At 40.1% G+C, this 15,534-nt stretch overlaps 1 protein-coding gene across 8 annotated transcripts in view; it reads left to right on the forward strand.

Moving 5' to 3' along the window:
- Positions 1-15,534, forward strand: part of POU2F1 (POU class 2 homeobox 1) — a 112,261-nt gene that overhangs the window by 84,884 nt on the left and 11,843 nt on the right. For all 8 annotated transcript variants that reach the window (XM_077174568.1, XM_077174564.1, XM_077174565.1 and 5 more), the window contains 8 exons: positions 950-1,044; positions 3,295-3,468; positions 7,166-7,307; positions 9,420-9,565; positions 10,056-10,235; positions 13,032-13,137; positions 13,563-13,908; positions 14,666-14,754. In XM_077174568.1, coding sequence (XP_077030683.1) covers positions 950-1,044; positions 3,295-3,468; positions 7,166-7,307; positions 9,420-9,565; positions 10,056-10,235; positions 13,032-13,137; positions 13,563-13,908; positions 14,666-14,754 — 1,278 coding nt within the window. The remainder of the gene's footprint in view (positions 1-949; positions 1,045-3,294; positions 3,469-7,165; positions 7,308-9,419; positions 9,566-10,055; positions 10,236-13,031; positions 13,138-13,562; positions 13,909-14,665; positions 14,755-15,534) is intronic.

Consider the following 15,534-nt stretch of genomic DNA (forward strand, 5'->3'; position numbering starts at 1 on the left):
AAAATTGAGTGATTTGACTAACTGTAGGTATATTTCTGTCAAGATTCTGTCCCTTAAAGTAGATACATTTTTGCATTAGAAATGAAAAAAAATTGATAATTTCTAGTTAAATTATATAGAGATGCAGGCATGTATCTTAGTTTCCTCAGAGATTTAATAAACTGTACAATTAGTGGACTGTAAGGGAATTTATTTGTAGATTGACAGCATATTATACATACTGGTTCTATTAGTTGCATCTGTTCTTTGATGTTGGCACTTTTTCATAGTAGCAGAGTTTTCCTATATTCATTGTAGTGTTTATTCTATTTGTTAACATTGAGCAGTGTTCAGTTATCTTACCTAAACTTTAATTCCATTTACTTTTCCAAAAGATTCCTACGTTTTTGACCCAGAAGGGGGTTATCTAGGCTTGTTGTGTCTTCTGGTGTGGTCTGCTTAAGTCTTCCAGAAAGCTTCCTTCTTGTTAGGCAGCTGGCATGGGGTGGTTTGGAGAGGAAGAAGGATGATCAAGAAGCCAAACTTGTGATTTTAATTAGTATTCTGTTGGTGAATTTGATCTCTTTAGTGTTCAGTATTTTATATGGCTCCACAGTTCGTGGTCAACTCTTGGTTACCAGAAGAGGTGTATCCAAACTCTGCATGCTGAAAGGAGCAGTAAATGATTCCTGCACACAGAACTGGAATGACCTAGATCATTACCAACTCTTTCTGCAGAGGAGACTTACACACACTTCTCTCTCGTTCCCTTCCATCACCACTTACACTTCAGGGAAATGCAAGGGGATTTTGGACTGAAAACTCCAAAAGTCTGAACATATCTATGCATTGATGAAACAGAAGCTCACATCTCAATTTTTTTTAAACTTTCCATCATTTGGCAAGAGCCTTGTTTTACCTCATTTCATGTTTTAGTGTTTTTGAATGACAAACCATTTTCTCTCGGCAGGTCTCCTGCAAGCGCAGAATCTCTTAACGCAACTACCTCAGCAAAGCCAAGCCAACCTCCTGCAGTCTCAGCCAAGCATCACCCTTGCCTCGCAGGTCAGGCTTTTCCCTACACTTCTTGACTTGCTTTGAGGGGATTTAAACTATGGCAAGTGAATGGACCCTTTGTATTAGTTACCTGAATAGATGTTGTAGCTCTAACCGTGCATTTGTCTTTCTATCTATAACAGTGCATTTGTAGCTCCCACCTCAATGTGCCTCTTTCAGGCTTTAAAGTTCTAAAGTGGATTTTTAGCTGGAAATTTTCATGATTGGTACCTTGAGTTAATGGCACTAGAGCATCGTTTGATTTCCTGTAAGGTTTTCTTGAAAATTCAGAGGAGCAAGGTGTGAGCTCCCTCAAAAGCTCCAAAAGGGGTTCACTGACAAGCCTCTTTCTGAAGATTGCAGTGGTAATCTATCTTTAATTTAGTGTGGTTATTTTGCAATCACTGCTAAGTCATTGCCAGTCTTATCAGTTAGCATCTGTGAAACTGAAGAGATTGTTAGAAATGAAATATTCAAATATTCTGACAGATGTATATTAAAATATTAGAGCTCTGTGATTAAGTTTTCAGACTATAAGAAAAGCAATTTTAAGGTTGCATGTGCCTGCAAATTTAGTTGTGCTTGACTCTGGTTTTTACTGTGCAGTTTAGTTTCATGGCTGCATGCTGTTTCTCAAATACCATGTAATATCACACAGTATCTTCCTGCCACCTCGGTTACATACAAGAATTTTCTAGTCTGCAATAAGGTGCCTGAGTCTATCAGAGTCTTAGAAAACTACATTTTCTATTATACCACCTCTAGTAGTTTTCATGCACCATGTGGAAAATGGAATTTGTCTCACCTCTAGCTCATACCTCAGCTTGCAGGATGATTCCACACTAAAGATTATTCTTTGATTTAAAAAAAATTAAAACCACTAAGAAAGAATAAATTATGTAAAGTGGGTGAAATCAGTGAAGACATATTGCAGTAATTACCCACTATGATTAATATAAATAAAAAATATTAAAAACCTTTAAGTGTGACACGTGTATCTGCAATTCTAGAAAGATCATATATGATTACATTATTTCTCAAGTAATAGAATTATAGATCTTGACCTCCGTCTACCATCTGCTGTGCACTGCAAAACACTGCACTAACCCAGAAGGAAAACAGCATAAGCAGTTATGTAAAGACTGAGCTATATGTAGGCCATTTCTTTTAGAAGAGCCTTTTCTAAACCTTTGCATAGACTTTGCATAATACTCTAGTGCTGCCTGGACTTGAGGCTGTTCTTGTTTGCCCTGAAGGAGTCCAGAGTTTCAGAACTGGGTGTAGGACACAGAGGCATGAAGTCACCTTTACTGAAGAGCCCCAGCAAAACTGACTAGAATTTAACTGGAGTAGATTATTTGTCTCTGCATTTCACCTGATCATGGCATGTAAGGAGGTAGAGCTATGCTCTCAAAACATGTTTCCAGTGTTCTTGTGGCGCATAAACCCTGAACTGTGCAATACCAGATCTAAATATATTTTGTTCACCTGTGAACATTTTCCAAGATGATAATTTTTTTCAGATATTTATTGTAGTTGCATCGCAAAATGCTTTAGTATGCTAATGTTCAGGAAGAGTGAACCTTCCACAGATTTCCTAGAAAATTACCCTTTATATAGAAGAAAAGTGTGACCTAAAATGAATGATTTTCTGCAGATTGCCTTTGCTTTATTTCTTGTGTCAGCGGTATGTTCATTTTATTGTTGCAACTGTCAACAGAAGGGTTAGAGGTAAATCTAGTCTTATCTTGCTGAACAGTTGAGTCAGTCACAAGAGATGGCATTGGAGGAAACTTACCACGTTTGCTGCATCTTCATGTGCTCACTCTTCCAGGATTAAAGAGGGGATTTGCATCTTTTGGCCTGATGTCGATCTGCCACCTCACAAGACCAGTAGATTCGATTTTAATTTTTTTCAAAAGGGATGAATGCCAAAGTGTCTATAAGTGATAGAAGTATACCAAGTAGAGGGTGTTCAGCCTTTCTTTGAGCAGCTTCTGCAGCAAGTGAAAGTTGTTGGTTACCATTGAACATCTCTTATGACAGAACCATTAAAAGCCTGTGATACTATTGTTGTTTTCTGGATTGTATTTGCTTGTTCTGGAGAGGAATGTTAATAAATGGAGGAAATTCCAGATTTCAGGAAACGTCCAATCCACTGACCTCTCTCAGAAGAGCATCACATAGCTTTTAGGGATTTAATTTCTGTTGATTATCCTCTTAAGTCTGATTTTCATCCTTTCCTTGCTGTCTCAATAGCCAGCAACCCCAACACGCACAATAGCAGCGACCCCCATTCAGCCACTTCCACAGAGCCAGTCAACACCAAAGCGAATCGACACTCCCAGCTTGGAGGAGCCCAGTGACCTTGAGGAGCTTGAGCAGTTTGCCAAGACTTTCAAACAAAGACGGATCAAACTTGGATTCACTCAGGTGAGACTGCGTACCTTAGTGCCTGCCAGTGTGGAACCTGAGGTCTCATCTTTCAAGTCTGGGGGGAGACTACAATTCCATCATTTCCTAGGAGAACCTGCTTAAATAGGGTTATGCTCTGGCCTTTATGTGGGGGATTTCTAAGAAATAACAGAAAAAGCCATACATCCATCTTACTTCCCTGTTGGTTTTAAAGCATAGCCATTTTCCCAGCAGGGGAAAACGTGCATTTACCAGCTCCAGATGTCATTGCATGTGCACTATTCATTCCATGGAATGTGACATGAATGGGACAAAGCACTTTAAAGCTGCCTTCAGAAGTACAAAGTTCCAAAAATCATACAGTACAATTAACTGCTCTGTGTGTTTAAAAAGTGTATCACATCTGTGCAGTTGCTTTGGATGTCAAAGGGTTTTTATCTCTCAAGCGTATTTTCCTATTAAACATCAATGATTTCTGTATTTAATGCTTTTGCTAAGGTTCCTAAACAAAACCTGAAAGGACTGTCACCTTTGAAGTTTTCTCCTTACAAGGGTGAACTGGAATTGTGGTTTGTTTTGGTTTGTTTAAAAGCTCAGAAATACCCGTAGAGCAGAAGAAAAATAATCTTGAACATAGTGAAGGTGGTTGAATGAAGACCACAATTAAAAGTACAAAGTGCATTTATATGTTCCATTATTCTGTTGAAAGGAACTTGGTTCCAAGAGTCCTTTCTTATTAATATCAAAATTATTTTTCTCCCCTGCAAAATTAAAATATCTCCCCAGGTAAACAATTAGTTTTGGCAGGAGTCCATGGTTAAGCATAAGCTTGATTTTACTAGAAGAAAGAGCATGCAAAAATCAAAGTATTTAAAAGTCCGAGCTCAGAGCAGTCAGTCCAACATGTGTGATGGAATAGAATAAGTAAATCTACTCTAGCTGAAAGTATGTGCTGAAGTCAGATTTATTTTTCTGGCAAAGTCCTAAATTGAAAAATCAAAGTTGATAATGAGAGTTCCTGGCAGCATCTTAATTATAAGTCAAGAACAGAATGTTCTTAGTCAAATGAAGTGCATTTTGCTGGCATGTGTGTCTCCTTCCCTCCCTTCTTTCCACTAGAGGGAGGCACAGAAATACAAGTGATGGACACACACAAAAGCTCGAATAGAGCAGCACAGAATAGGGTAAAATACAATAGCTTCCCTATAGCCTGACAGAGGAGGTTCGTGTAGATCTCTCATTATTATGTTTAATCTGCCCTGCTGTGAGATGATTATAAAAGCTCAACTAGACTTTTTAAGCTATGTGTTAACCTTTCTTTATTGACCTGGTTATGAATTTTCATGGTGAGGAAAAATGAGCACAACTGCTCAGGCTTACATTTCAGTATTTGCTTTTCAGATTAAAAAAGGGGAATCTTGAGAATGTGATAAAATTGCATTCAGTCATTCCTATCCTGCTCTGAGTTTGTATGTGTGTAATTAGGCCGTTCTAATAACTTTAACCTAATTGCATAATTGGATGATAATTAGAGACCCTGATTACTTTGGTTTCCTATAGTTGGATAAATAGACTGCCTTTCAGAGGATAAAAGAAATTTATTTCCAGCAGTACTGTAAGCTTTTTCAGACTCATCCCACCCCTGCCTTTCAAAAATAATTGTAAGATTCAGTTTGCATTGCAAACTAATCACTTACTACATTCTGTTGTGTGAACAATAAAACAGGTTTTGAATTTCAGCAGTTCTGCTTCTTCTCCCACCCTGAAATGTGGGTGATGCATTTAAATCCCTTTGTTTGTTTTCCTTAAAAATACCTCCATGTTTGACATACAGGGACACAATGAGCAAACTGCACCTTAGCATCATTGCAGGCCTGGGACTAATTGCTCAGTACAGATTCAAGAGACGTGAGTGAACATTTTAGACAATGTTATTTTTGTTCTGTGAAAGGTATTGCTAGACCATCTGAGCTTCTTAACAGACCAGTACACACAACAATGATGTACCTTATAATCAGTTGCAGTTCATTACCAGAGCTTCAGTCAGCCTACAGAGTCGATCAGATGTGTATTCAGTGCCTTTATACTCTGTTCCATCCTATCTGTGGGCCATCCCAATATATAAAATTCTCATCCCAATATGTAAATTCCTTTGCCTACAGCTGAAATGCTGCCACCTTTTGGCATTGACAAGGAAATGGTTAACTATTCATTTTAAATCAGAAGGCAAATGTTTGTAAGAACAACATAAGTCGAGAATTAAATTTAGTTGGGGGACTGGAGCAAATTTCATAACTCTTTCCTGCCAAGACATAAATCAACTTATCTCTAAAATGGTTTACATAGCCAGGTTTTCTTCTTCATAAACCTAGAAGAGCATCCACGCTACTCCTCTTGGAATGATTTATGAGTTTTAAAATGCACAGAATCCTGGCATATAAGTAGAGGCATAAATGTGAGTTCCCACGTGTTTCCTCTGATTGAAGGGCACACAAACCAATTGTTCTGGTCCTTTTCTAGGAAGGAAATTGTTTTCTTTGCTCAACCTGCACAATTTACTAAGCTTCCCAAAGGTTGTTTTCTTCCTGGCTTGTGTGTGGCCACTCTGCATGCTGTCAGTGTACTCATACCCAGCTGTGGTTGTGGAGCTGACCTCAGAGAAAAGCAAGCTTTATGCCCAGTCCAACTAACCCATTTGCAATTAAACTCCACTAACTGTGCTCCAGCTTTTCAGCCTCTTCTTCCACACTTCTCATACTTTGTTTTGTGCTTAAAAAAGTAAAAATCTAAATAAAGCTGCTTTAGAAATAGTATACTTGAATATGTTTTTTTTTTTTTTTCCAAAGGGCAGGATCTTCCAGCTTTAAAGCAAAGCATGAAAGTACTATGGTGTTTTTAATGGCCACAATCAAGAATGGATTGATTTCTTTTTTTTTTAAACACCACTTTCCAAGTGTATACTTACATAGCAATATAATATGTACATAAATATTAGGATAAGCAGAATGTCTGCTAGCAGAATAGCTAGCTAAAACTGAGTTTAAAAAGCAATAACAGATGTAAAGAGATGATAATCTGCCTGTAAATCTCCTGGATAGCTTTCTGGCAGATGGGTAATGATAGTCAAGACTGCAGTTAATCATTACTTGAAATGGTTCAACTTCTTGTCTGCTTTGAAATTTGTATCTATTGGGGAGAAATTTGGTTTGAACCTCAGAAGATACTTGCAGTTCAGATAAGAATATTTCTGCATCTATTTAAATGTGATGTATGTTTGCAGACATCTTGTCCTGAGTATTTTCTACAAATTTGGGGAAGTAAATTCATTGCATTTCTGCTAATTTGAACTTCCAGTGTGAAATATGCAGAAAAACTTAAGCTCTCTTTGGGAGCAGATTTGGCCTTTACTTATTTTAAAAAACTAAGAAAAAAATTACAAGTTAGCATTCAGTGGAATGTGCTGCTCAGTGATAATGCTAAGAAGACAGAGCTTCAGGGATTTCCTGGAAAGAGTTGCAAGGTTAAACTGACTGAGGTTTGACATTTCTTTATGATTATTGCTTTAGCATGAATCTTGGTAGCGCTGAGAAAGCCTCTGTGAAACTGAAATCCCACACAGCAGTGGTGTCACTAAGAGAACACCAGAATGTGACAGGATTCCTTGCTTTGGAAGTGCCTATGTCAGTGAATCCCTTTTTTCTCTTTCTTTGTCCAGGGTGATGTTGGGCTCGCTATGGGCAAACTCTATGGAAATGACTTCAGCCAAACTACCATCTCTCGCTTTGAAGCCTTGAACCTCAGCTTTAAGAACATGTGCAAGTTAAAGCCACTTCTGGAAAAGTGGCTCAATGATGCAGGTGAATGAGTCTGTGTATTTCTTCACCAGCCTACCAAAATCAGTAGGATCCTTAAAAGCTGCTTCGTTTGTGCCCTTATGGTTTTATGAAGCTACCAGCCTTTGTAGCTGCCCATGGGACAAATGAGGGTGTAGAAATAAGGGTCCACAGTTCCCTTTCCATGTGCCTGTATGCATCCAAAATAGTTCCAGTATGAACTTTCAGAAGTGTGTTCTCTAGACAGCTGAACCATTGCATGGGATGAGGTACAATATGTGTCATGGTTTTCCTCCTTTGTGTATGTTAATGCATATAACTTCTAATCCTCTTCTAGCTCTCTTTTTCAGATGTGTAGTAAAGGGAGCGTTGCATGATTTGTTGTTTCAGTAGGCAGAGCTTATTGCATCCATCTCCTTCCATACCCCTGTGTGCATTCCTTTTATCTCTCTCCAGTGGTTCAGATAAATAATATTTTTCCCAGTAGGAAGATTTTTTTGTGGGTTAGGTTTTGCTTTTTCCCTCCCATATTAGTTTTTTTTTCCTGGGATACAAGTTATTCACTATGCCAATGTTGGTAGTGTTCTTTTTTTTTTATTTCCTACCAGCAAAAGGAGCTTGTGTGGTGGCCCTAGGTGTTAAAAGAGAAAGTATTTGAGAGTACTGTCAGCCAGATTTTTCTTCCAAGTATGCAATTGTGAATAGCATAAAACTGTTAAGCAGGATATGTTAAGCAGGTGGCAGGGATGGAGTGTGCCTTCCTATTTTTACCAAAATGGAGAGAGCTTTATGCTGGCACCTACAGCATTCTCTGAAATTTTGAAAGTAATTTCATGCAGTGTTGAAAATTTGTCCTGCATTGAGAAAAGGAAGTGTCATTCTGTTGTGCTGACAGGAATTATCATTAGGTGTTGTAGGTCTGTGATAGAAAACATAAATACCTCCACACTGAGTGCTCAAGTCCACAGGACAGTGATCCCCAAACCGTCCAGCAACATTGGATGAGTCCAGTGCTGCAAGAGTGTCATAAGGGTTATTTTTCCTGCTGGCCTGAAGAAATACTTGTAGTTGTCTCTGTGAAGTTGAGTGAACAGTGTCGTGGTTCTTCACATCCTGCAAGCCATTGTCTTTGGCTCTGACTCAGTTCCATGAAAATCTTCGGAAGAAAGATTCAGGTGACCTTAGAAGCTTCTGTTTTACTTTTAGGTAAAAGTAGGCAGGAGAAGCATACCAGTGGTTCCAGAATTTATTGCCATGGAACTCAGCTGGTTCTCAGTGAAATTTTCAGTATGAGGAAGAGTTTCCACACATTTACAGGTGCCATTACTATTTTAAAAAAAATCTAGAAAATACTTCCCCATTTGAGTCTATCAGAATAATCATGGGCATTGTGATCTTTGACACCTGCTTATCACCCACAAACCCCAGTGCAATGAAGGAACTCCAGCCACAATTAATAATTTTGTTTAAATTCCCTGCTGAAACTTACCATTTGGTTAGATTGCTCTTCCTGCTGCAAAGTGGGGTTAAATGTTCTCTCTTTGCTCCTCTGTGAAGCCAGAAAGACAGGATTAGGGGTTAAGAGCCCTGGTCAAGTTAAGAAGGGGGAGCTGCTTGCTGTGTGGAGTGGTTGGTAGCCCTGAGTGTCTGCTAAGATGTCCAGAGAGAAGAGACTGAACACTGTGGAGCTGGTTATGGACTTTGCTTCCTCAAGTGTTTTGTCGAGTGGGTAAAAGAAATTTCAGGCTCCTCAGACTTTTTTCAGAACTGCCTGTGACTATGGCTCATGGATATCAAGTACTCCTTTTTCCTTTAAACTGGGGCTTGCAGTGAGTCAGTGGGGAGTAGAATGAGATATGGGAGACAAACTCTGTCTAGGTACTATAAAAGGGATGCTATGGTAGCATACAGGAGCAGAGGGCATCCTCTGGGCTTATTTGTAGCTTTTTAGTTTCAGGTATATGTTGCAATTTGTAAATACAATGATTAATGCATGTGATCTTCATGAACCTCTATGTATTTGGAATAGATACAGAACAGGTCTTAACATACCTTGCACAGGTGAAGAACACTTGCATTAGACTGCAGTGCATTCAGATGAAATCTCCTGATTTGTACTACTTTCTTCTTTTTCAGAAAACCTCTCATCTGATTCAACTCTCTCCAGCCCAAGTGCCCTGAATTCTCCAGGGCAAGGGATCGAAGGCTTGAACCGTAGGAGGAAGAAACGCACCAGCATAGAGACCAACATACGTGTGGCCTTAGAGAAGAGTTTCCTGGAGGTCAGTGCTCCTGCTGCTCTGCTCAGCCTATGAAAACATGGAGAAACTTCACTTAACAATTATATGCCTTAGAGTGAACCCATTACTGTGCTGTTTAGGAAAGTGCTAGTACTAGACAAGGGGAATACAAAAGCCGTGCCAAGAAACCTGCATCAACATCTGTTTCACTTTAAAAACAAGCACAAACCCCCTCAGAAAAACTCACTGGTTCTTGCACTTCACAGGCTTTGTGATTTTGCATTCCAGTATACCCAGACATAGGTTTAAACAGTACCCTTCATGAGGATGGATAAATGAGGCAATAGTCTAAGCACACATAATTTGAGGTTTTTAGATGGAGGACAGAAGCATCTACTGTGGTTTGTCTCTACAGTACCACTGACCAGATTCTGGATCTAAATCACCAATTCAGATTTCTGGAGAAGAAGCTATGATGCAAAACTTCAGGAGGTAATTTCAGAGCTTTTCAAATCCCATTTTCTTTTGTCAGAACCAAAAGCCTACCTCGGATGAGATCGCCATGATAGCTGACCAGCTAAACATGGAGAAGGAGGTGATCCGCGTTTGGTTCTGTAACCGGCGCCAGAAGGAGAAAAGGATCAACCCACCCAGCAGTGGTGGAACCAGCAGCTCGCCCATCAAAGCAATTTTCCCTTGTCCAACCTCACTGGTAAGAGTCAAGAACTGTGTTGACAAAGATCACTGATGGAGGTAGTTCTGCTGTGCTCACTGTGGAAGCTGCACGTGCTGCACCTTCTTTGTACAGCAGACTTGTTCTCACATATTTATGTTTTACTGGCATTTTGAGTGTTCCACCTGGATACTGTCTAAGAGGGGTAATGCTTACAAATCAGGCACTAAGTCAGGCCTTCAGTGAGAGTGTTTTATTTAGTCAGCTCATGAACAAATATTCTGACTACTAAATTTGCACTTGGGCTTATTGCTTTGAATTTACTTCAGATAATGCCTCCAATTTATATCTGGACTTTCCTTCTTTTACCCAATTTTTTAAAATAAAATAATAGTCATTTTTTTTTTAAGTGCTTAATAGCTCTCCCCACCACCTCTTATTTTAGCAGCTCTGGTCAGTGAATGAGCAGCAGTAAAATGTGTCATGCACTGGAACAGGTTACCCAGAGAGGCTGTGGAGTCTCCCTCACTGGAGATACTCAAGAACCATCTGGATTCAATTCTGTGCCATGTGCTCTAGGACTGACCCTGCAGGGAGGTTGAACCAAGAGACCCACTGTGGTCCCTTCAGTCTTACCCATCCTTTGATTCTGTATCATTTGGAGACCTAGGTCACACAAATCCAGTGATACCATTGTTGTTACTTCTAGTCAGGAATGATTTATATAAAAGAAAGGCATGGAACAGAAGAGCAGTTTAGCTAATACTCATGTAATTAATTTCCCACACTTGTATTTACCTCAGGTAAACACAAACTTCATGAAAATAAGAGTAACAAAACACATGCATCAAGGTTCCTTCAGCACCTTTGCTACCAATGTCCATGGAGGTCTGTTTTCATAAATAGAAACAGTAGCTATTAGATTTCATAGTAGCTATGCTAATAGGAATGTGGTGGAATTTATGTAGCCTGTAGCTGTCCTTTTGTAGTATTTATTCCACCCTCATCACCGTAGTAGCTAATATCTTCCAGTACTTCATTAAACCATTAATTTTGGTGATGTGTTATTCTCTCCCCTCATCCTTGTCTCAGGGTGTGTGCATGCAACCTTTTGTTTCAGGGGAAGGGCTGTGTTAAGTGTACTTAGTCCTTTTTATTGTTATTTTGGTTTGGGGGTTTTTTTGCCCAGTTGCCAAGCAAGGTTGCATGCCTTGCCACCAGAGCAGAATCTAGTGAGATTTATGATAGTATGTTTAAGTAACTGTGCAAGTTCCCTCAGACTGCAACTTAAAGGAGCTTTCCTGGGGAAATTTTCCTGTTGCTATAATCTGCCATTGTACGTAAGAAATAGAGGTGTTAGCCACAGTCTCCCTTTCATCAGTGAAGTTTCACTAGTGTTTTCACTCATTCTAAGCCTCTCTTAAGCCTGTGCTGTTACTCAAATGGATGCTCCAGCCCTGCTGCCACCAGCCTCCACTGCCTGTGTGCTTTGTGGATTCCTTGTGTCAGCTCTGGAGATTGTGTCCACAGGATGCTTGGGCTTTAGTAGTTTGACTGCAAATTAGCCATGTGAGGAACAATGATGAATTTTCAGTATGGTTAGATAACCAGTGTGACTTGCAGCCTGGCTGCACGAGGGCGAGGGCTCTGCAGCAGGATTGGAGGGAAAGGCTCCTTTTGGGGGCAGCTTCCTTTTGCATTGGCTGGAGTCACTCACTGTAACCACGGGGGTGAGCTGTATTAATTCCAGGTCATTCTCTGCCCTGAAATAGGGATGGTGACCTTGGCCTTAACTGCTTGCTGGACAGATGACAGATGTGGTGGCTGGGCTGCATTAGTGGGAGGTGTACTGTGCATCCAGCTCCTCTTAATTTCATACGCTATTTGAGATGGGCAGAAAGCTTTCAGATCTGTCCCAGTTGCCCCAGTCTTGTTTAAAATGCGTGAAGCATTTGACTCCCTCTAAGAGGCAGGAGAGATATTTCTCTGATAATAGACTTAAGGTAAGAGAGTGGAAAGGAGGAATGTTTAGCCTATATCCTTGGCTATGTTCTCTTGGGCAATTCTAAAGGATTCATTTCTCTCATTGATGTATAACAGCCTTCAAATATTACTGTTGGACACCATTTCTTGTCCATAAAAAGTCCTTTCCTTGTATTTCATTTTTCCTCATAAGCTAGTTTCTCCAGCCTTAAATCTTTGGTGTTTATCTGTAATGTCTTCCGTTTATTGTAGCTTTCTTGTAATAAGCCATCCACAATTGAAAAGTCCATTTGTATGTTTTAAAATTCAGAGATCCTTCCTCTGGCACAAGGAAGCTTATCAAAGTAAAGTTTATAGTTTGGTTGAATAAAAGTGAAATGTTATTCTGTTTCTCCATATAAACACACTACTCTAAATACCTTTGTTAATGCTGGGGCATTTACATAATTTTATCAGAGAAAGAGATTTGGAGCTGAAAAGATGTTTAAACAAGAAAAAATAAGTAGAAATAATATATTTTGTAACTCTGTCTGTAAGAGTGTCTCTATTAAAACAAGGTGCTCTCTTTGTGGGGTGGCAGAGAGGGCTAACTTGCAGTCTTGAGACAGTATGGATAGGGGTCTATCTGCTTTCAAATACTGAATTATTAGGAATAAATATATTGCTGGTAATTAGAGAAGATGCTATGATTGTTTCATTGAGTGATAAAGTAACCAAATTACAAAAAATTAGTTTATATGCAGCGTTTTTCGCTGATAACTTCCTCAGCTGAGGGTGGAAAGAAAACAATCCAGGTCTAGTGTGTGACTGTCATTGAGCAGCTGAGCAGTTTTATTCGTTTTTGACCTCCAGGTGGCAACCACGCCAAGCCTTGTGACTAGCAGTGCAGCTACAACCCTGACTGTCAACCCCGTGCTCCCTCTGGCCAGTCCTGCTGTCACCAGTCTGTCAGTCACAGGTAAGGGCCGATCTCGGCTGCCACCACATCAACCCCTACCATCTGTGCCTTTTGAATTCTTAAAGGAGTCATTCACTATTGGTCACTGGTATCCCAGGACATCCCTGTCATCGTTCCTTGTTGCTGCACTAAGAAGCTTCAGTTTTTGTGACCACTGAGTTGACTTTTCCAGGAATAAAATCACAGGTAGTGCTGAAACAAAATATACTGTATTTCATTGCTGGCTTCTGGAGCTCCTTAGCCTCCCCCCACCATTGGGAAGTGTAATTTCATTTTTTCATTTGAACTCTTCGTGCTTCTTGGTTCTACAGAAATGTGTGCTTGTGCCCCTTCCAGCTGGACATGCAGTTGAGATCAGGTGGGCAGGGGTTTCTGTTGTCTGGTATTCCTGTTTTGTACTGATCTGACCACAACCATTCTTCCAGGCACAACAGAAACCACCTCCAACAACACGGCAACAGTGATTTCAACAGCACCTCCAGCTTCTTCAGCAGTGACATCACCCTCCCCGAGCCCTTCCCCTTCTGCCTCAGCCTCCACTTCCGAGGCCTCCAGTGCCAGTGAGACCAGCACAACACAGACAACCTCCACCCCCTTGTCCTCCCCTCTCGGGACCAGCCAGGTGATGGTAACGGCATCAGGGTTGCAAACGGCGGCAGCGGCCGCCTTACAAGGAGCTGCACAGTTGCCTGCAAATGCAAGTCTCGCTGCCATGGCTGCTGCAGCAGGACTAAACCCAGGCTTGATGGCATCCTCGCAGTTTGCAGCTGGGTAAGGATCCATTTTGCACACCCTTTTAGGTGAGGTGACGGAAGAGTGAAGGGAAATTCTTAGGATAAATTGCTTTTCTGTATGGCTGTCATTTATCTCAGATTCTGAAGGTTTACTCATAGATGGCAGTGGACCATTCCCATTGCAGTACACAAATACCGTGCTCATTTTAAAGGTGAAAAAGCTGTGTTGCAGTGATGTTGTTTGATAAATCATTCATCCCACTGCAGAGCTTCACTTAAAAACTAACTTACCACTGAACTACAGAATCTGCCCTATTAATTGTAACATGGAGAGATAGCCTAGACCCACTTTACACCTCTGTATTCATTTCTCCATCATGAGCAAGTTCTGAAAAATGCAAATTGGTGTATTGTTGGAGTTATAGTTTTAGAAATATTGCTCAGATAGACGTTTCTTTAATTCCTCTTGATTTACATATTTCTTATCTGCATTTGGGAGAGGATGATAGTTCTCTAATGATTAACAGTTTTCCCCAAATACTTTACAAGAATATTTTACACCAACAATCAATGCAAGTAATGTATTTACAGTGCTTGTACTTTGGGCATGTCATGAACCCCTCATGGAGTTAAAACTAAAATAATCCAAAAATAGCCCTTGATCTCTGGTCTTTCCTCCCTCCTTGCCCTTCCCCCTTTTTTAAAAATATGATGGTGTACATTTGAACAGTGACAACCTTTTCTTAAAAGTAACACTCTTTCTCTTTCCCACTTCTTCCATGATCTTGCTGCAGAGGTGCCTTACTCAGTCTCAATCCAGGGACATTAGGTGGTGCTCTCAGCCCGGCCCTGATGAGCAACAGTACACTGGCAACTATTCAAGGTCAGTAGTGTTCCTTTTAATGCATCTCCATCACACAACTTCAGTTTATGCGCTCTGGTTTTGTCTACCAGAGAGCACTGACTCCTCAGCACTGGGCATAAATTGTGTAGGAGTAAAGGCTTTACAAAATTAAATGTGCAAATACATTTTGTGGGTCACAGAGATAGGAGCAGGTACAACTTCAGGTAGGGAATCAGAGCTGTGTATGATTTAAAGGAGGCATTTAAGATGCTGAATATAATCTGGAATTTATTTTTTTATCCTTGCCTTATTGGCCTCTATCTTTAGCAGGTTAGAGATTTACTTTTTATAGCTCTTTTGTAGTCTGCTTCAGCAGACTTCCACCATTCTGAGGTCTCTTGGAAGGGCAGTTCTGAGCAAGTCTTGATCCTGAATTCATGTCTTCATATTAGAAAAGAAACATCCTGCCTCCTAAAATCCTTACATAGAACTTGAAATACATTAATCCACATTCAGAAGAGGATATATTTATTTGTTCTGGAAGTACACAAAGCCAAAAGTTACCACTGGCTTCAGCAAGAGTTGTTCATAGTTTGCCACCCATAAAAACTGGGTGGTACAAGTGTCTAAAGAGCTAGGTAAAACCTGTGTGTTCAAATATCCTCTAAACTAGCTGAACAAATCTTGTTTCTAGGTTGCAAGAAAGAACCATTTCATAAAGTGTCACAGATAAATTTAGGAGATCATAATCTAAGGCAGACTGAAAGCTGTAGACCCATGAGAGTAAGTTGTAACCGTGGTTGGTTATATGTCAACATT

The sequence above is a fragment of the Agelaius phoeniceus genome, chromosome 2 (assembly GCF_051311805.1).
Source record: "Agelaius phoeniceus isolate bAgePho1 chromosome 2, bAgePho1.hap1, whole genome shotgun sequence".
Taxonomy (NCBI): Eukaryota; Metazoa; Chordata; class Aves; order Passeriformes; family Icteridae; genus Agelaius; species Agelaius phoeniceus.